The sequence below is a fragment of the Podarcis vaucheri genome (assembly GCF_965113315.1).
Source record: "Podarcis vaucheri genome assembly, chromosome: 6".
Classification (NCBI taxonomy): domain Eukaryota; kingdom Metazoa; phylum Chordata; class Lepidosauria; order Squamata; family Lacertidae; genus Podarcis; species Podarcis vaucheri.
In genome coordinates this window covers 75,670,813-75,688,361 of record NC_138764.1, presented here as the reverse complement: position 1 = coordinate 75,688,361, position 17,549 = coordinate 75,670,813, and the positions used below count along the sequence as shown (strand labels likewise).

The window sequence follows — 17,549 nt, the reverse complement described above, 5'->3', positions numbered from 1 at the left end:
AGCTTAGTTTGTTCTCCATCTGATCTTGCCTTGTAGCTTAGATGAGCACCAAATGAAACAAGGTTAATTAAGGTAGTTGTGTTCAGACATAATGCCATGCTAAAGTTAAAACAAGCCATGATGAGTTAAGCCAATAACAAACCATGGTTTCACACTGCTTTGTTTTCAGAAAACAAACCATGGTTAGTCTGCTAGGTTCAGATGTTCAAACAAACCATACTTTGACTTAACAAATCATGGTGTAGTATTATGTGCAGACCAGGTCAATAAGTTTGATCCTGTTCCTTCCTTACAGAGAGGGCTACAATATGTGGCGTGATGCTTTCAAACCCACACATATCTTGGACAGTTTGTGTAAGAAGAATTCACTCCCCTCAGCTGAGTACAGGCGGGAGGAAGTCAAAGTAAACAACAAGATTTTTAAGATCCCTCCTGAAGCTTTTCCTGAAGGTACTGGTTTATGCTAAAAAAACAAAAACGTTTTTTATCCAACTTTTCTGACAACTTGCTCAGGGTGATATACATTGTTCTCATGCTCCCTATTTCATTTTCACAACAACACTATGAGGCAGGTTAAGCTGAGAGGTAGTAACTAGCCCAAGGTCATCCAATGAACATCCCAGCTCAGTGGAGATTTGAATATGGGTCTACCCAATTCTAGTCCAACACTCTAACCACTACAGCACACTTGTTCAGTGTTTCAAAGGAGAACATAAAGCCAAAGCTGCTAAAGTGAGCAGTGGTGAGATCTCTTTGAGATTCCTATATAATTTATTTATAATAATGATAATAATTGATTATTTGTACCCCACCCATCTGAATGGGCTGCCTCAGCCACTCTGGCTGGTTTCCAGCAGTAAAACATTGAACCTTAAAAAGCTTCCCTATACAGTACAAGATGGCCTTCAGATGCCTCCTAAAGGTTATATAATTTCTAGGCTTTGCCATGGCGTTCTTCATTGGTTGATACTGATAAACAGTACTGATTCTGTCTGGTCCCCTTTCTTAGGGGCTTCTGGTTTTTATTATTATTATTATTATATTTATTTATTACCATTTATTATTATAGAAGCCTTTGTAAAAGACAAGAAAGAAAACGAAGATGAAACCTGGTCTGCTTATGATGAGCACAAGGCTTTGTATGTTCTTCAACACTGGGATGAAATGCCGGAATATGGATATAAATTAGTACCAGAACATGTAGAAGTTCGGTCCCTTTACAATCCAGACAGCCCGGGTCTCCTACAGGTGAGACAAGACTGTTGGTTTACTCATAATACAACTTCTGCACATTGGTACTATAGGATCACGTGCAAGGAATGTTGCATTAGCACAACTGCAGCGGGGAAAACACACACCTGTTATATCCATTGTAGGGAGGGCAAGGCTGTTATACGTAGCAGATATAGACAGAAAGGGTGGTATGGCAAGAGGCAGCACTTGAGACCAAAAATGCATACCGTCTTCCACAATCATAAAGGTCTTTAGGCCAGCCATTACTAATGTAGGGCCCACTAGGTGCTTTGAACTATAAGTCCCATCAGCCCCAGCCACCAGAGGACACTAGTTTGGCAAAGACTGGCTTAGCTTCTTCCCTTTACATTGGAGCCTTGGGAAATCATACCTGTGTCAATGTAGACGTGGTTTGTAAAACTTTATGCAGAGATTTTGGAATGTATGAGTGAGAGTTGTTGCGCTAATCCCAGGCCACTTTGAAACAAAAAGAAAATTAGCTCCTGAACACTGAAGTTGAGTAAAAATCATTTCCCTGAGTTTCAAAATATGTCTGCAATATTTCATAAATACTTGTTAGCACCATTCTGGACGTTTCACTCTCCCTTCATTAGATAGATTCAACTGCTCTTGAATCTCAGAAACAAACACCTTGTTTTCTCCCAGGGTGCTCTCCACATGTGGATTGATATGTTTCCAAACGATGTCCCTGCACCACCTCCTGTCAACATCAAACCACGACTCCCAATCAGGTAAAGGCCCTCTGTGAACTGGAAGAGAGCCAATACCTAAACTATTTGTTGCTTTGCCTTTTATAGAACGTTTTCTTACATTGTGTGCCCCCTGGTAGGAACTATTGCAGAAAAACATCTGCAACAGGCACCTGACCTGCTGGTGCCTGTGCTAATAATGTATAGGAATTGCTATGTGAATGGCTACCACTATGGAGATGGTATCCCCTTAAAGAGGAGGAGTCTCTTCTGTTTTAACATGCTGGTGAAATGCAAATGAAGCAAGTTTAAATGCAGAGTCCTTTGGAAGATGTTTCGAAGCTTCAGCAATCAACTGATTGTTGGGGCTTCAAAGCCCAGTGTAAGGTTCTCAACAAGCACCAAGTATTGATTAAAGAGTCAGTTGAAGCTCCAATGACTATTATTATTATTATTAATTAATTAATTAAATTTATATACCACCCTTCATCCGAAAATCTCAGGGCCGTTCACGAGATAAAAAATATAGAATAAAAGCACAAAGAAATAGAAGAAAGCCAAAACAACACAATAACCTTCCCTCCTACAAACACACTGTCAGCTGGGATTCGTGGCACTTGAATGCATTTCCACCAAGGAGCTGCACCACCACCAACTCAAAGTCAGCTGACAAGGCCTTTGTTTGAGCAGGTGACCTGATGCCCTTGGATGGCAGTGGCTGTTACAGCTAGTGCAGCAAAAAGGGAGGAACAGCTTGGACTCAAAATGGAGTATTTCTGCATGCACCCTTTCTCTGCAGAAGGGGAAATTACCTAGCTTTGAAAGCATTTCCCCTGCTGCAGAAACCTCACACTTATATCCAGCGATCAGCTGATTGGAAGTTACAGGGAGCCTCTCTGAAGGCACAAACCCAGCTCATTGGCACTAAACCTGCTTCTTCAAAAAAAGGTTATTGTAACCGTCAACTGACTGATGGTTACAGCAACCTCATTTGAGGTTTGATAGGTGTCACCCACCTGATGTCATTACAAGTTGGCGCACAAGGGGTGGAAGAGAGAAGGATTTGGCCCGCCTTCCTGATGCAGTCCACTACCCCTGGTTTAAGGTCTACAATTACTCAGTTGCCCTATGATCATTTGGCACGTTTCTGTTGTGGTTCACATACTGGGTAGTCTGGCCCCTTATATTGGTAAAGGGTACTCTTCGTTCTTTGTGGAAAATTTTGTCCAGAATTTACAGTTGCAGAAAATAAATTTTGAACAGAACTTTGCATTTTCTCATTCTTTCTAGCTATGAGCTGCGTGTCATTATCTGGAACACGGACGATGTGGTCCTTGACGACGTCAATCCAATAACAGGAGAAATCTCCAGTGACATCTATGTAAAAAGGTGCCTTCACCAATAGATTCAGATAGTCCGAAATGATTAAGTAGCTTATCATTTCTTTAGAAACATGAGGATTTCCCTGATGGAATAGGCAGCCAGCTGTTGTGGTTTCAATACAGTGGGTTGCTAGTTTAGCAGGAATTAAAGCTTTTGATTAATAAGTAATATTGGGTTGTATCCAATGTAGTGCTAAGTAACTGTCCCATTTTCACCTGTACAATGGGACCCCCCTCCCCCTTCTCCCACACGTACTCCCTAAATTATGGGTTTTGTGCCTTGTGAGGTGGGACCAGGAACTGATGCTAAATTATTGCTAGATTCTAATAAAGGTTCTTCTGCAGTTGGATCAAAGGACTGGAGAAGGACAAGCAAGAGACAGATGTTCACTTTAACTCTTTGACTGGGGAAGGCAACTTCAACTGGAGATTTGTGTTTCGCTTTGACTACCTCCCAACAGAAAAAGAGATAACTTACAAGAAGAAGGATTCCATCTTCTCTCTGGAGGAATCGGAATTCCGAGAGCCAGCTGTCCTGGTCCTTCAGGTCTGGGACTATGATAGGATTGCAGCAAATGACTTTCTAGGTATTTTAATGCTCACTGTGCCTTGTAAAGGTTTGGGGCATATATAAATGTTTTTTTTCTTCTTCTTAGTTGTTTCCAGAAGGGTGTGCAACAAATATATTGCAAGGAAGGTAAAAACTGTCCCTACAAAGCTTCTGAAACTCTCCTTTTCTTTCTACTCCTCCTTCCCTGCCTGCATAAAACTCATCCATTAAGAGGCTTTTTTAGCAGTGCAATTTCCTAAAACGACTAGTCTGAACTGAGGAGGCTTCTAGGGATAGGAAAAGGAGAGTGCATGTGTTCAGCAAGCACATCTGTCTATAGTCCATCTGTTTTTCACCTTCATATACAAATAATTTATATTCAGTAAATGTAATCTAGCCCATTTGTGTCTAAATTCTCAGTATGGCTATTAAAAGCTTGTCTGCTGCAAGCAAACAAATGGTAAAACACCACTCAAAGCCTTTCATTCATGACTCCATATTGTTTTGATTTGGTTTCAGTTCCTGTTGATTAAATTGCATGGAATTGAATCAAAACAATATGGGATAATGGATGAAATTTTGTAAAAACACTGGGGCAACAACAAGCTCTAAAAAGGGAAAATTAATAGGCAGCACCATCTAGTGGTTAACCAAGGTACTGCAGATCATTGAACATTCTGATTTTGTTGGGGTGAAGTTGCAAATTCTGAACATGGTTTGCTGCCCAGATATCAATTGAATTCATGAAATTGGACAGCAACAAAGAGATCTCAGCTGTATTTCATACTATGCCATCTTTTTACATATTTCCTCTTTCTGTACATCTCACTGTTTCCTCATGTAATATGGGGATTTACAACATCCTAGTGGTAAGAAATTGCACGCTAACGACTAATTTAGGTTGAAGAAGAATGTTTTTAACCAATGAAGATGTAACGTTCTGGAATAGCTGTGATGGCAAAGAACATCACAAATCTTGAGATGGAAGGAAAGAAGGATATCATGTAGTTTTTTCTTGATGCCTCTGTTGTGACCTGTTAGGATCATTTAACATTTTCCCAGGTATCTTTCTGCTTAGGCGATTGTGTTCCTTCACCCCTCCCCTTTTAATGTAATGTTGTGTGGTGTACAAATACACCAGGGGGTGATTTACTGGATGCATTTTGCAGTGGTGGACTTGGGGCTCTCAAATTTCTGTGGTGCCCCATGAACCACCAGCCATTCTTGCTAGTCTGGCTGGCTTTCTTATGTGGAGTTGTGGGGCAGCGCCATCATGCTCTCTGTCACCAGAAGTAAAATGTCTTGGTTGCTGAGGAAGAGTTCCTCTGCCCCACCCTGCCTTGGAATGCAGGCTTACTTGAGCTTCCCTACTTTTGTGCCTTCCAGCCTCCTAGCAGCTACTGTATTTTAAAAGGAAGTGGAAGAGGCTGCTGATTAGTTGGTCAGTAGTTCCTGGGCTATGCCTTGAAACTGTTTTCTGACTCTTTGTTTCCTTTGCCTTGCTGTTCCCTGAATACTGCTCAGTTTTGTTTGCTCATTCCTTGCCAGATGGTCCTTAATTTCCCCCTGATCCAGCTATGCTGACTGTGTCTCAGTTTGTCTACTGAGACAAACTGCTGTATTTCGGTTTGCAAATACTTTTTCCACCCAGTCAGGCTGACAATGATCTCAGGCTTCCCTACCCTGTAAGCTAGGGCTGCCATACATTACTGGGATTTTAAAGGCGGAACTGACGTCCAGTGGGAGTTTCTGAAAGGTGGTGGCTTGTCCTGGATGTCACGCAAGTCAATCAAAAAATCAAAAGCTCAACAACTTTTGGGGTGTCCTGGTAACCCTACTGTAAGCACCTATTTGCAGTGCATTTTCTAACTACTTCTTTTATGATGGAAGTTCCTGTTTTGAACCCGGGGTCTGTTTGCGCCAGTCTATTGTTGTGATCTCTACAAAAATGTAGTGGCTGCATTCTGTAAATCATATCATAGCCCAATAGCTACAAGCAAAATTCCTGCAATTCCCTATGGATGGAAACACTGTGTTTCCTAGCCATCTGGGGGGAAATTGTCAAATCTCCCATTATAAGTGGTCAGTACATGATGTTATCCCAACTTTGTTGTGTTTCAAGGAGCCATTGAGTTGAAGCTGAACGATATGGTGAGAGCCGCCAAGAGTTCAGAGCAGTGCACCATCAAGATGGCCAAGGAGAAGGCCATGCCCCGCTTCTCCATCTTCCGAAACAAACGAATGAGAGGCTGGTGGCCATTCATCAAACTCAAGGGCCAGGAAGACATTGAAAGGGAAGAGAGGGAGGCTAAGCAGAAGAAGAAAAAGAAGAAGAAGAAGAAGTGGAGGAGCTCTGTAAAACCAGAAGACGTTGAGTTTTCAGATCCTAGTGGAAATATCTTCATCCTTACAGTAAGAGAACTGCACTGAAGATGCACCTATTTTTATTATTATTTACATTTATTAGCTATCTGTTAAGCCGTTTCTCTAGGCAGCATACAACACATATCAAATATAGTGGTACCTCAGGTTACATGCGCTTCAGGTTACAGACTCCACTAACCCAGAAATAGTACCTCGGGTTAAGAACTTTGCTTCAGGATGAGAACAGAAATCACATGGCAGTGGCGCAGCAGCAGAGGGAGGCTCCATTAGCTAAAGTGGTGCTTCAGGTTAAGAACAGTTTCAGGTTAAGAACAGATCTCTGGAACAAATTAAGTACGTAACCAGAGGTACCACTGTAGTACACTGAGGGTGCAATCCACACCCACTGGGTGTGGCCTGAGCTGAGTGGGACTCCCCTTCCGTCAAGTCCTGTTGAGCTCCACCGGCCTCCACCTGCAGAGCGATGCCAACGTCACTCTGCTGGCCCAGAACCCACACTCCACTCTGTGTAAGGCAGAACTGCCGCTGGCAGGATCTCCACCATTGGCAGCAAGCGGATGGGAGTCTCTGAAGCACAGCAGACTCTTGCAGTATGTCAGACATTTTGCTCACAGTGTGCTTCTCTCTAGGGAAAAGTGGAAGCTGAATTCCAGCTACTGACTGTAGAGGAGGCTGAGAATGCCCCAGTTGGTCGGGCACGGAAAGAGCCTGAGCCCTTAGAGAAACCCAAGTAAGTATCTAAAGATTTATATAAATGACTCTGTAAATGAGAAGACCAGGCCGGATCAGGCCGTGGTCCGTCTAATGCAGCATCCTGTTATATGGTGGTCAGGTGCCTATGGGAAGCATACAAGCCTATGGGAAGCCCCTGCTCTATACTAGGGATGGGGGAATCTGTGGACTCCAACCCCCATCAGTCCAGCTGTCATGGCCATCAGCCAGGGATGATGGGAGTTGTAGTCCAGCAGCATCTGGAGGGCCACAGGATCCCCACTCCTGCTTTGTACTGTTGTGAATTAAAGGGAATACATTAATATTGTTGGAACACACTATTTAACGGGAAAGCTGATTAAATACAAAATGACCTTTGGATTTCCAGGCATTCAAGTATAGGTTGACTTGTCTTCACTGTGAACATTGACCTATTATCAGCTGGGGGGTGGGGATAGCTATGTGCTACCAACATTAACTTTGTTGCTACACCCTTGTCCAAACCTGCACCGAATCTTGCCCTTTCTTTTCTCCCCAGCCGCCCGAAAACATCCTTCAACTGGTTTGTGAATCCCATGAAGACGTTTGTCTTCTTCATCTGGAAGCGGTACAAGAAGTACATAATTGCACTACTTATTATTGCAATTTTGACCATATTCTTGGTTCTCATACTCTACACAATGCCAGGATACATCAGCGAGAAGATAATAAACGGTTAAAGACAGTGCTTTCTGTCCTCTTCCCCAAGTTGGGACTTGACAAAGGAAGATAACAGTGACTTCTGTGCCAAAGACTTTAAGGAACATGTGCAGCTGGCTGATTGTGCCTGGAGCACTTTGAAAATGCAACTGTCAGAGTAAGGGAAGAGACTGCCCATATTTAGGCAGTCAGGCATCCTGCTCACATCTGTGATGTGATGACAATTATCTCTGAAGAGCCTTTGGAATTATTCATTAAACGCCTTGCCTTTCATTAGCTCTTAAGATGGTATGCTTGTTCTATGACCCTGCAACTCTTTATAGCTAAAGCAATCAACTGTCACTTAAGAAGAAAATAAGAAGAGGCCACCTATAGCAATAGACATAGAATCATGGGAATCTAGCAAAATGGAAAGGGATTTATAGTTTTATGCCACTGCTGTCTGTGCCTCCAAATCATGAGTCTGGTATGTGGGTGTGGTTTGCTAGGAATCGCCTGGCAGGTCCAATTGATACCCCTAGTGGTTCACAGTTGGTCTGTGGGTTGGCAGTTCCTCATTCCTTAATGTATTAGTTTGAGAAATGCGGATTTGCTAAATTTGCATTAAAATGCGGATCACATTTCTCATCCATCCCTACACTCTAGCGCAATAAGCAGTATACATGCCATCATGTTTGGAAGTGGGAGACAGCTGTGCTGTTTTCCATTTTTGTTTGTAGAGCAGGGCAGCTAGATCACAAGTTCATCCATCAAATGATATTTGTAAATATATAAATCACAGATTGGAGGGATAAGGAGTAGGGTTATGTTACTCCTAAGCATTGCAAGCGCTGCCTAAAAGGTGCCTCTGACATTTGTGCAACCTCATTGTGTGAAGAACTATTCAGCATTATCTAGCAAAACGATTCGATTTTCCCAGCAAGATACTGCACTTTTGGAGCAAAGAAAATGTGTTGTCTTGGCAACAGAAAACTGTCTTGGACAAAGGTAATGCCCCCCCCCGCCCCACCGCCATATTGCCTGTATTAGCTGAAATGCTGCTTGTGTCTTTTTACCCTGTGAAATAATGACATTGATATAACATGATTTTTGCTGTTCTTTAAAGATTACATGCACTTTAAAAATAAATAACACTGCCACTTTTGCAAATTACAGGGTGGTTTCCCCCCCCCCCCCCAGAAATGCATATTTCTAGAGATGTGTTTTTGGATACAACCAGAGTGATTCACACATAGAGGCAAATTTCCAAATGCAGATCTGCTCTGCTGGGGCAATTGTGCGGGGGGAGGGGACACACTGTGTCAGTCCAACAACCTACTTGTGCTCTTGAAAAAGTAGATTAGCCTTCTGTGACCTTGCGCCCTCTAGCAATTTTGGATTAAAACTCTGATGAAGCTCTGGGGTTCCTGTATCTCTCTCTCTCTCTCCCTCCCTCCCTCTCTCTCTCTCTCTCTCTCTCTCTCTCTCTCTCTGTGTGTGTGTGTGTGTGTTTCTCTCCCCTGCAGGTGAAGAAGCAACTGAGGGTAAGCAGTTTTAAGCTTAAAAAGCAACTTGAGGGTTAAGCAGCCAACTAGAAATGCAATACATCTCACTATAGTGGAGAAAATTGTGACCAGGTAACCTGGTCTGTACTATTCAGGTACTAAGTGTTGATGGGTGACTTCAAGGCCTCTCCTGCTCCCCCATCTTTTGATTCTTTATATTTGAGCTAGACTTGGACTGGACGATTTAAACAGAATGTAGCTTTTCAAGTAGTAAACATAATGAATAACCCTACTCCCTTATCAAGAGAGAGAGAGAGAGAGAGAGAGAGAGAGAGAGAGAGAGAATTACTAGGTTTCAGTGAGGATTCAGAAACAGGGGTGCCAACTTGAATAAAATATTGGGGGGGGGGAGGTAAGCCCCACCTCACATAATCGATCACTAGACACGGCACACACACACCATTTGAATCAACTTTTTTGGGTGGGAGTCCCCTCAAATATTTTATTGGGGAGGCTGAAGGGACCCCAGCCCCTAGCAGTTGGCTCCCATGTTAAACAGTATTTAACAAACTCTGAGTAGTAGTACACTCTGTGTGTGTGTGTGTGTGTGTGTGTGTGTGTGTGTGTGTGTTTTGGGGAGGGGAAGCAGTGGCAAGAGGCCAGCTCCTTGCAACTTGTGGACATGGAGGGCCAGCGGCCGTCGCTCTGCCTTTCTGGTGTTTGTGGCCTTCTCAGCTACCCTTAGCTGCTTCCTCTCAATCCTGAGTTCCCCTTTTTCTGTGGCCTGGCAGTCTGACGCTGCTGCTTCTCTGGATCTGATCTGCAACCAGGCGTTAAGGAAGCAGGATGCCTGAGCTTATCTCTGTCCAGGACTTTATCTCCCAGACCCAAGAGGATCTCAGCTCTCCCACCACCTCCTCCTTTTCCAGCCACATGGGCAAATGCAGGAACACCGTTTGCAGCCTTGAGGAGGTAAGAGAGGGTTCAAGGAAGGAGGTGGCGGCTGGGCCGAAGCCAAAGCGGAGGGGGAGATCTTGGGATCCCATGAGGAGAATTTGCTGCTGGGTGCTCCTCACTCTGTGCAAGGAAATAGACAAACTGAGGAGCGAAGATGGGTGCAGTTATTTTTATTTATTTAAGGATTTGTACCCCACATTTCCTTCAAAAGAGGAAGCTAAAAACAGCTTGCACAATGTCCAGAGAGATTAACAGAGAACAACCAATTCCCATAAATGAGCTCGAAAAACCAAATAGCACAAGCTTCAGAGGAACTTTTATTCCATACAAAACTGCCCATCCAGCCAATGAAATTAACAGAAACCACTTCTTCTAAACAGGCAGTATTCACTTGCCTCCTAAATGACCGAAGGACCAGATCTGGGGGAACAGATTCCATAGCTATGTTGCAGGCAAGAGCCCCTACTTGATATCTTGTCAGATTTCTCCTCACTGACAGAAGGAACCCAAAGGAAGGCCCATTCCATGGGTACCAAAGTCACCTAGGAGAAACCTAAGACATGCTGACTTGCCCCTTTGTCACAGTGACCTAGGACATAAATTTGCCTTCGGAATTATTCTCATCCCTATTCAGTGGCTTGGTGGCTTAAGTCCTTGTCCTCAGCAACTTTGCATTTATTAGAAGACTGGCAAGCAAGGCAATTGTATACCTAGGGCTAAAATGGGGCAAGAAAGCATGTATAGGATTGCACTGTTGGTGTTAAAAGAAATAAATAAATTGCACTGTTGTCCATGTGATACCGGTATATCTGTTTGCTTTGCTCTGATACTAACTAAACCACATTGTTCTTACCATCTATAAGGGAAGGGCTGTGGCTCCGCGGTAGAGCATGCAAAATGTCCAAGTTTCAGATCTCAGCCTCTCCAAGCAGTCCCATGTCTGAAAACCTGGAGAGCTGCCTGCCAGACAAAGTATACAACATTGACCTCGTTTCCTGTGTTCTTATAGGGCACCCTTTCAAAATGCAATTATATCTCACAGCTATCTGTGTAGGAGTGTGGGAGCCACCACCAAACTGTCCTCTGACTAACTTGAAACCACTTCTGCCCTTCTCACCTTCTCATTTCCTCTTATGAAATCCGTTGCATATCTGCCCTTCAGTTTCCAAATGTTGGGCTCATTTGTGAAGTGAAATCCAAAGGCCAGGATACCTGATCAAGCTTTGCATAATGCAGTTTAGCAGAACCCACAAAACAGTAAAAGAGCCTTAGGGCAGTATGCTAAGATAAAATGAAAAGCTGGAAACAGGAAACCATTTGGAAATATGAATAGTTTGAGAGCTGAAAAGAAAAGCTTGCACATCAGGAAACGGAAATGTTGCATGAACTCAGTGTGCACGAGAGGCAGGAATATCGAAAGCAGCATCCATAATTTCAAGAGAGCAGCTTTAGAATGTTAAAGTAATGAGGGTGAGGGGCGCAAAGCTTTTGAGTTATCCAGAGTTCCTCCTCAAAACAATGGCGTGGGTATACAGCTGGACGTGATATAGAAGACCAACATGATTTGATTTTCCAAATAGAGGAGAGTGGTCATTTACTGGTTTGTTTATCCCAGTAGCCCTTGGGACAACTTGAATTCTGTTTTGCACCTAGAAAAATATAACCTTATCATGTATAATAATTTTTGTATATTTATAAACTTTGTTTTGCTTTGGGAGAGCAGCTTGTGCTTATGATGTCTTTTTCTTTTTTTCTTTAATGCCTTTAGGCTTTAGATTCTGATCGAATCGTTCTGCAAAAAATGAGGAAAGCAGTGAAAGCAGAGCACACAACTGGACAAGGTCAGACTGTCATTGGGGATGTGCTATGGGCTGCCCAGCCCAGAGGCCCTGAGAATTTTCCTGTACCTTTAAGGATTGCTTAAAAGGGCTAATTTTACCAGTGTCCACTTATCAATTATTATAGGAAGACGATCCCTCTCAGAGTCTTACAATGCAATATTATACATGTCTACTAGTCCCATTAAATCCTATTAAATTAATTGAATGGTAATAATTGCTCTTTGGCAAGTTTGTATAGGGTTGCAGACAGAATTTGGCAACCATAGATGTAGTTGATAGGATGAGATCTTGAAAGACACATCTTGCTTTTATGCATACACACACCTGTTTAAACAAGCACTCCCTAATCTCCTGACCGGAGCCTCCTGTTTTAATAGTTCTAATTTGTTCTTTTAATTGTTGTGTCGTTTTAATGGATTTCTTTTATTGCATGCCATCCCAATCTCCTAGTGTTGTGAGATTCCAGGCGCTTACTCAGGGTTCGTGTTTCCTTTTGGAATGAGTCACAGTGGAGACTGTGGGGTTGTGCTTTTATGATACAGTATATGGTTTATTTACCCATATATACCTAAGCCTATGATGGGGGGGGGGCGCATTTCATAGCATCAACACCCCAAAAGGGTCTTGCTTCTCCCATAGCTGCAATCTTGGATTCAAGCAGATAACTCTCTCTCTCTCTCTCTCTCTCTCTCTCTCTCTCTGTGCACTGCTTTGATTCTGTGTCACATTACTGCTCCAACTCTCCACTCTAAACTCTGACTTCATTTGTTGAGGGAGGGGGCTCCACCCATTTGCCATCTTGTGCCTAGCCCCTTATTCCCTCTTCATGGCCTGTCATCCAGGTTATCACTAGCCTGATTATTCCAAGAATTAAAATCCTTGATTAAATTCTAACACTTGCTGGATCCAGAGATTAGAGGAGTCTGGCACATACCTTAACACCTCAAACTTATAACAATATTTTAGATTAGTGTGCTAATATTTTTGCAGTCGATTTTGTAAACAACTTGCAAGCCGCTTGGGCAATTAAATGGCATACTGCATTCAAAATATTGTTGTGAGTTGTGGGGGGTTAATCTGCATGATGCCTGACTCCCTTCTAATTCCTGGGATCATGGAACCAGCAAGGGTTAAAATATCTTGGAGGATCTCATTGTTGAACTAGTCAGGCAAGGGGTTTTTTTTGTGTGAGTTAATGGCCATAAGGATCAAGTTACTCTGTGCCAGAGAACATAAGGGTGGGCCCCCTCCCTCACTTAATTGGTAGTTGGAAGTGCCAGGGCACTTGTGTGTGAGAGAGGGAAACAGGCTGCAGGCAGAAGCTGGAGAGGGAGAGCCATGCTTGATTTCTGCTAGAAACCACGGCTGTGGCTATGGCAGAAGCAAGATCTTTTGAGGTTTTAATGCTGTGAACCCCCTCATTTTAGGCTCAGGTTGTCCATATGTGTTACTAAACCATATATCCTAAAGACACTACAGACGCTGCTGTCCCTCATTCCAAGGAAACAGAACTCTGAGTAAGCACCACTTGGAGGTTGGGGTGGAGCGCATCATCATCATCATCATCATCATCATCATCATTATTTATTGATGTGTGCACACTCAAAAACTTTACTCACAACAAGTCATATTGTGCTTAGGATACTCCATGCAGGGAACCATTACCCTATATTTTAAAATGTGTGATAACCACATTAAAATGATAATGAAATCTTTATAATTTGGCAACAGTAGTACAGCACATTCCTTGCATGTGGAAGGTCCCAGGCAGAGCTCCTGGTTTTTCCAGATGGAACTAGAAAAGACTCTTGTCTGGAAAGTCACTGTCAGGCAGCATAGGCAAGACAGACCAATGATCAGAACTCTGTACAGTGGTACCTCGGTTTACGAACTTAATCCGTTCCGGAAGTCCATTCTTAAACTGAAACCGTTCTTAAACTGAGGTGCGCTTTCCCTGATGAGGCCTCCCGTCGCCAGTGCCCTTCCACCGTTCGGGTTCCATTCTTAGACTGAGGTAAAGTTTGCAAACCGGAACACTATTTTCAGTTTTGCGGAGTTTGTAAACTGAATCGTTCTTAAACCGGACTGTTCTTAAACCGAGGTACCACTGTATCAGTAGTTCCCCATGTTCCTCATTTCCCTGAGCAATGTGAAATCCAGGGGTGTCATCTTTACAACAGCAGTTTAAAATAATACAAGTAGAGTTTCTTGGAAACAAATGGATTCCTAAAAACAGATTGCAGAATTGCTAGTCCTGCAGTTGGGTCAGGTTCCCAAAGGCAGCAGCTGCACAATGTCAAAATCCTTCATCGTACTGGCAGCTCTCTCCATCTGCCCCTCTCCTCCATTTGACTCTGCCCAAATTGTACCTTTCTTTTGCCATGTACAAACAAATTGTAGTTAATGGCTGCCGTTAAGAAAATATCTCTCCATAATTTATTGATTGTTAGCAAGAAAGCAACTTAACAAAGCATAACCACTTGACTTACTCCTGAATCAATATGTGTCAGGGCTTTCATTGCTAATTCAGTCAAACAGGTAGCTCACTGTTTTATCATTTTAGGGAATATTTTTGTTTGTTTCAGAAAGGCGTATATGAATGTTCAAACAAATTTTGCTTCTGCAGATCTCATTAACCACTTAGAAGCTCACATTATTACCCAGGAGAGGTTTTCAGGGAACTATCACAACAACAGTGATGAGAAGCTAGCTGAAGCCTTCATCACCTTTGCTTCATTCTCACGGGAGCTGCTTGATGCTGTTAAGAGCCTGGTATGAAACTGTTCTCCGCACCCACAGATTTGTCTGAAAAACAGAAGCATGATGACAGGGGCATGGTCAATGGTGTCAGTCTTCCCTTCCGGGCCCTAAGGAGAAGAGCAAAGGCCATGGGAGAATCTCAAAAGGCTACCTTGCCTTTACTTACTGAAATTAGGGCATGCAAATAAGTCTACAGTTTGATTCCCTCCTTTCCCATTCCTTTTTGACAAACTAAAACAATAATGCAATTATTTTTGCTTTATTTGTTCTACTTTATTTTAAACGTTTCGATCCCCACCTTTCAATTAAAACTTGGATCTCCAAAGGGGGCTTACAATAAAAATAATAAATACAACGCACATTTCTAAAGCACAAAATGCTCCAGGACCTCCAGGACGTCCACTGTGAGAAATGGTCCACTGGGTTGATCCAGCAGATTCCAGCATGTACCTGGACTAGGTGGCATTATAAGCCACATATTACTGGCGTTTTGCTATATCAAATAGACAAGACTATTTGGTGTTAATGCCTCTCATACAATAGGCCTTCTGGTTTTCCTTTACTGAAATTGGTTTGGCATCTCTGAGAAAAGACATTGCCTCTGAAGAGATCTGTAAAGTTTTGGACTGGACTACAGAGATGCTTTAAGAGTTTGGGGTAATACTCAAAAGATTGAGATTGCCTGCTTGTTGCACTTGTTTTTGCATTCCCATAGTGCCAGTTGGATCTATATGTTTTTATTTAGGTTGTTACAAGCAAAAAAAGCCCTAAATCTGCAGTATTGTATTCTCTAAATGAAAATGATGCCTGAGATTATCATCTATTGTTGGAGAGCACCCAATAATACGAAGAAGCTGTTAGTGCTAGCTACATGTTGAACTCTCTCTTTCTGTAGTTGCTGAGCCTGTATCACAACATTCACTTTTCCCTGGACTCACTGATCAAGGGAGACTTTAAAGGGGTGAGTAAATAGATGCTGAAAAATGTGTTTCTGTCCTGTTATTACTGTGAGATGCTTAGATTTTTGTTCATTCATTTTTACATTTGCATTCTGTCTTTCCTCCAAGAACTTCAAGGAGGCACAAATGGCTCTCTTTCCATTTTTTTAATCCTGTGGGATCAAGTATTGAGATGCACTATAAAAAGCATGAAAATAGCAGGCAGGGAAAATAAAGGTTTGATTCTCTTCACCCCATATAGGGCAACATAACAGTTTAGCAATCTGTATGAAATATGAGGTGCATTGAAAGTACTGAAATAGGGAAGAAGAAATAAAACAACAACTAGATTTATTAAGTCTTAGTTTCTTTGTCTCTTGATAGGACTTTAAAAAGCCTTTTGAGAAAGCCTATAAAGACTATGAGAGCAAACTGTAAGTTGGCCTTTCCCCCTTAAGCCAGTGATTGCTTCTGTACCTGGAATTGTTTCTAGCAAAATACACCTGCACACAGCCATTAATAAATACTGTCTCTTTCTAAATTTCAGTGCAAAGATAGAGAAGGAAAAACGAGAGCTGGCAAAACAGTATGGGATGGTACGGACAGAGGTTGCAGGAGGGGAGATTGCTGAGGAGATGGAAAAGGAACGAAGGATGTTCCAGTTACACATGTGTGAGGTGAGTGGGGCAGATGAAAAAGTGCTTCTTCCTTTCGTTTCCTGTGTGGATCAGTCTGCTTGACAACACTGATATAGTCTGTCTATTTCCCTTTATGGGACAGATATCAGATTATTTAAATTGTTATGTAAATAATAATAATAGTTGCAAACTATTACTTCATTTAGGAGAAAGGAAGCATCTCTGAACTCCATAAGCAGGGCACTTGCAGGCCAAGTAGATGCAAGATTTTTTTTAAGAAGGCATTCTCCTCTGCTAAAGATTTTACATTCATTGTTGATGGAATGAAACAATGGTTCCTACATGATACTGTGCACAACCTAGAAAAAAAAATATTACAGTACAAACAGAAGTTGAGTCCAGATGTAAGACATTTCTCTACAATAAATGTGTGCTTGCTTCAATAATAATAATAATAATAATAATAATAATAAAATAATAATAATAATGTATTATTTATACCCCCGCCCATCAGGCTGGGCTTCCCCAGTGACTCTGGGCGGCTTCCAACAAAATATGAAAATACAGTAATGCATCAAACATTAAAAGCTTCCCTAAATAGAGCTGCCTTCAGATGTCCTCTAAAAGTCTGGTAGTTGTTGTTCTCTTTGACATCTGGGGGGAGGGCGTTCCACAGGGCAGGTGCCACTACCAAGAAAGCCCTCTGCCTGGTTCCCTGTAACTTGGCTTCTCGCAGTGAGGGGACCACCACAAGGCCTTCGGCGCTGGACCTCTATTTTGTTTCTGTGCAGTTTTCAGGATTGTGGCTCAGTTGCCAGGATATTAGATTTCTCCAGCACTTGAAGTCTTAATGCTTTGTGTTTTGTACCTGGGGAAATGCAATGCTTCCTCCTGAGAGTGTATTCTCTTTGGTACAATGCAATGTGGTTATATAGGTGCTGCTCTGGCACTCGTCACAGTCCTCCATGCACCAGTAGTGGTTTAGTCATGATGGCCACACAACCTGGAAAGCTGTCTGTGGACAAATGCTGGCTCCCTCAGCATGAAAAGCGAGATGAGCGCCACACCCCATGGTCACATTTGACTGGACTTAACTGTCCAGGAGTCCTTTACTTTTAAAGGGATATCTTAACAACATATCCACCAGCATCAACTGAATGTGTTTGCTATTCACTGTTAGGGGGAAAATACTCCTTCTACACTAGTAGCTGTGGAAGTAAGAATGAGTTATCAAGGGTAAATTAAAAGACAGTGTAAACAC

General features: G+C 42.4%; 2 protein-coding genes across 8 annotated transcripts in view; both read left to right on the top strand.

Annotated features, from left to right (window-relative positions):
• LOC309535513 (fer-1-like protein 4) overlaps positions 1 to 8,813 on the top strand; it is a 53,947-nt gene extending 45,134 nt beyond the window's left edge. For both annotated transcript variants that reach the window (XM_082228621.1, XM_082228622.1), the window contains 8 exons: positions 296 to 450; positions 1,070 to 1,248; positions 1,900 to 1,985; positions 3,234 to 3,332; positions 3,671 to 3,912; positions 5,998 to 6,287; positions 6,890 to 6,990; positions 7,510 to 8,813. In XM_082228621.1, the coding sequence (XP_082084747.1) occupies positions 296 to 450; positions 1,070 to 1,248; positions 1,900 to 1,985; positions 3,234 to 3,332; positions 3,671 to 3,912; positions 5,998 to 6,287; positions 6,890 to 6,990; positions 7,510 to 7,690 (1,333 nt within the window). In that variant the 3' untranslated portion in view covers positions 7,691 to 8,813. The remainder of the gene's footprint in view (positions 1 to 295; positions 451 to 1,069; positions 1,249 to 1,899; positions 1,986 to 3,233; positions 3,333 to 3,670; positions 3,913 to 5,997; positions 6,288 to 6,889; positions 6,991 to 7,509) is intronic.
• A 141-nt stretch (positions 8,814 to 8,954) lies between these two features.
• The window catches only part of LOC309535520 (arf-GAP with SH3 domain, ANK repeat and PH domain-containing protein 1-like), a 35,141-nt gene continuing 26,546 nt past the window's right edge, over positions 8,955 to 17,549 (top strand). For 2 of the 6 annotated variants that reach the window (XM_082228649.1, XM_082228644.1), the window contains exons 1-7: positions 8,955 to 9,193; positions 9,946 to 10,126; positions 11,880 to 11,952; positions 14,579 to 14,724; positions 15,608 to 15,673; positions 16,035 to 16,084; positions 16,198 to 16,327. In XM_082228649.1, the coding sequence (XP_082084775.1) occupies positions 10,001 to 10,126; positions 11,880 to 11,952; positions 14,579 to 14,724; positions 15,608 to 15,673; positions 16,035 to 16,084; positions 16,198 to 16,327 (591 nt within the window). In that variant the 5' untranslated portion in view covers positions 8,955 to 9,193; positions 9,946 to 10,000. Of the gene's footprint in view, positions 9,194 to 9,213; positions 9,310 to 9,795; positions 10,127 to 11,879; positions 11,953 to 14,578; positions 14,725 to 15,607; positions 15,674 to 16,034; positions 16,085 to 16,197; positions 16,328 to 17,549 lie in introns of those variants that run through there. The other 4 variants (XM_082228645.1, XM_082228646.1, XM_082228648.1 and 1 more) reach the window with 4 other exon arrangements.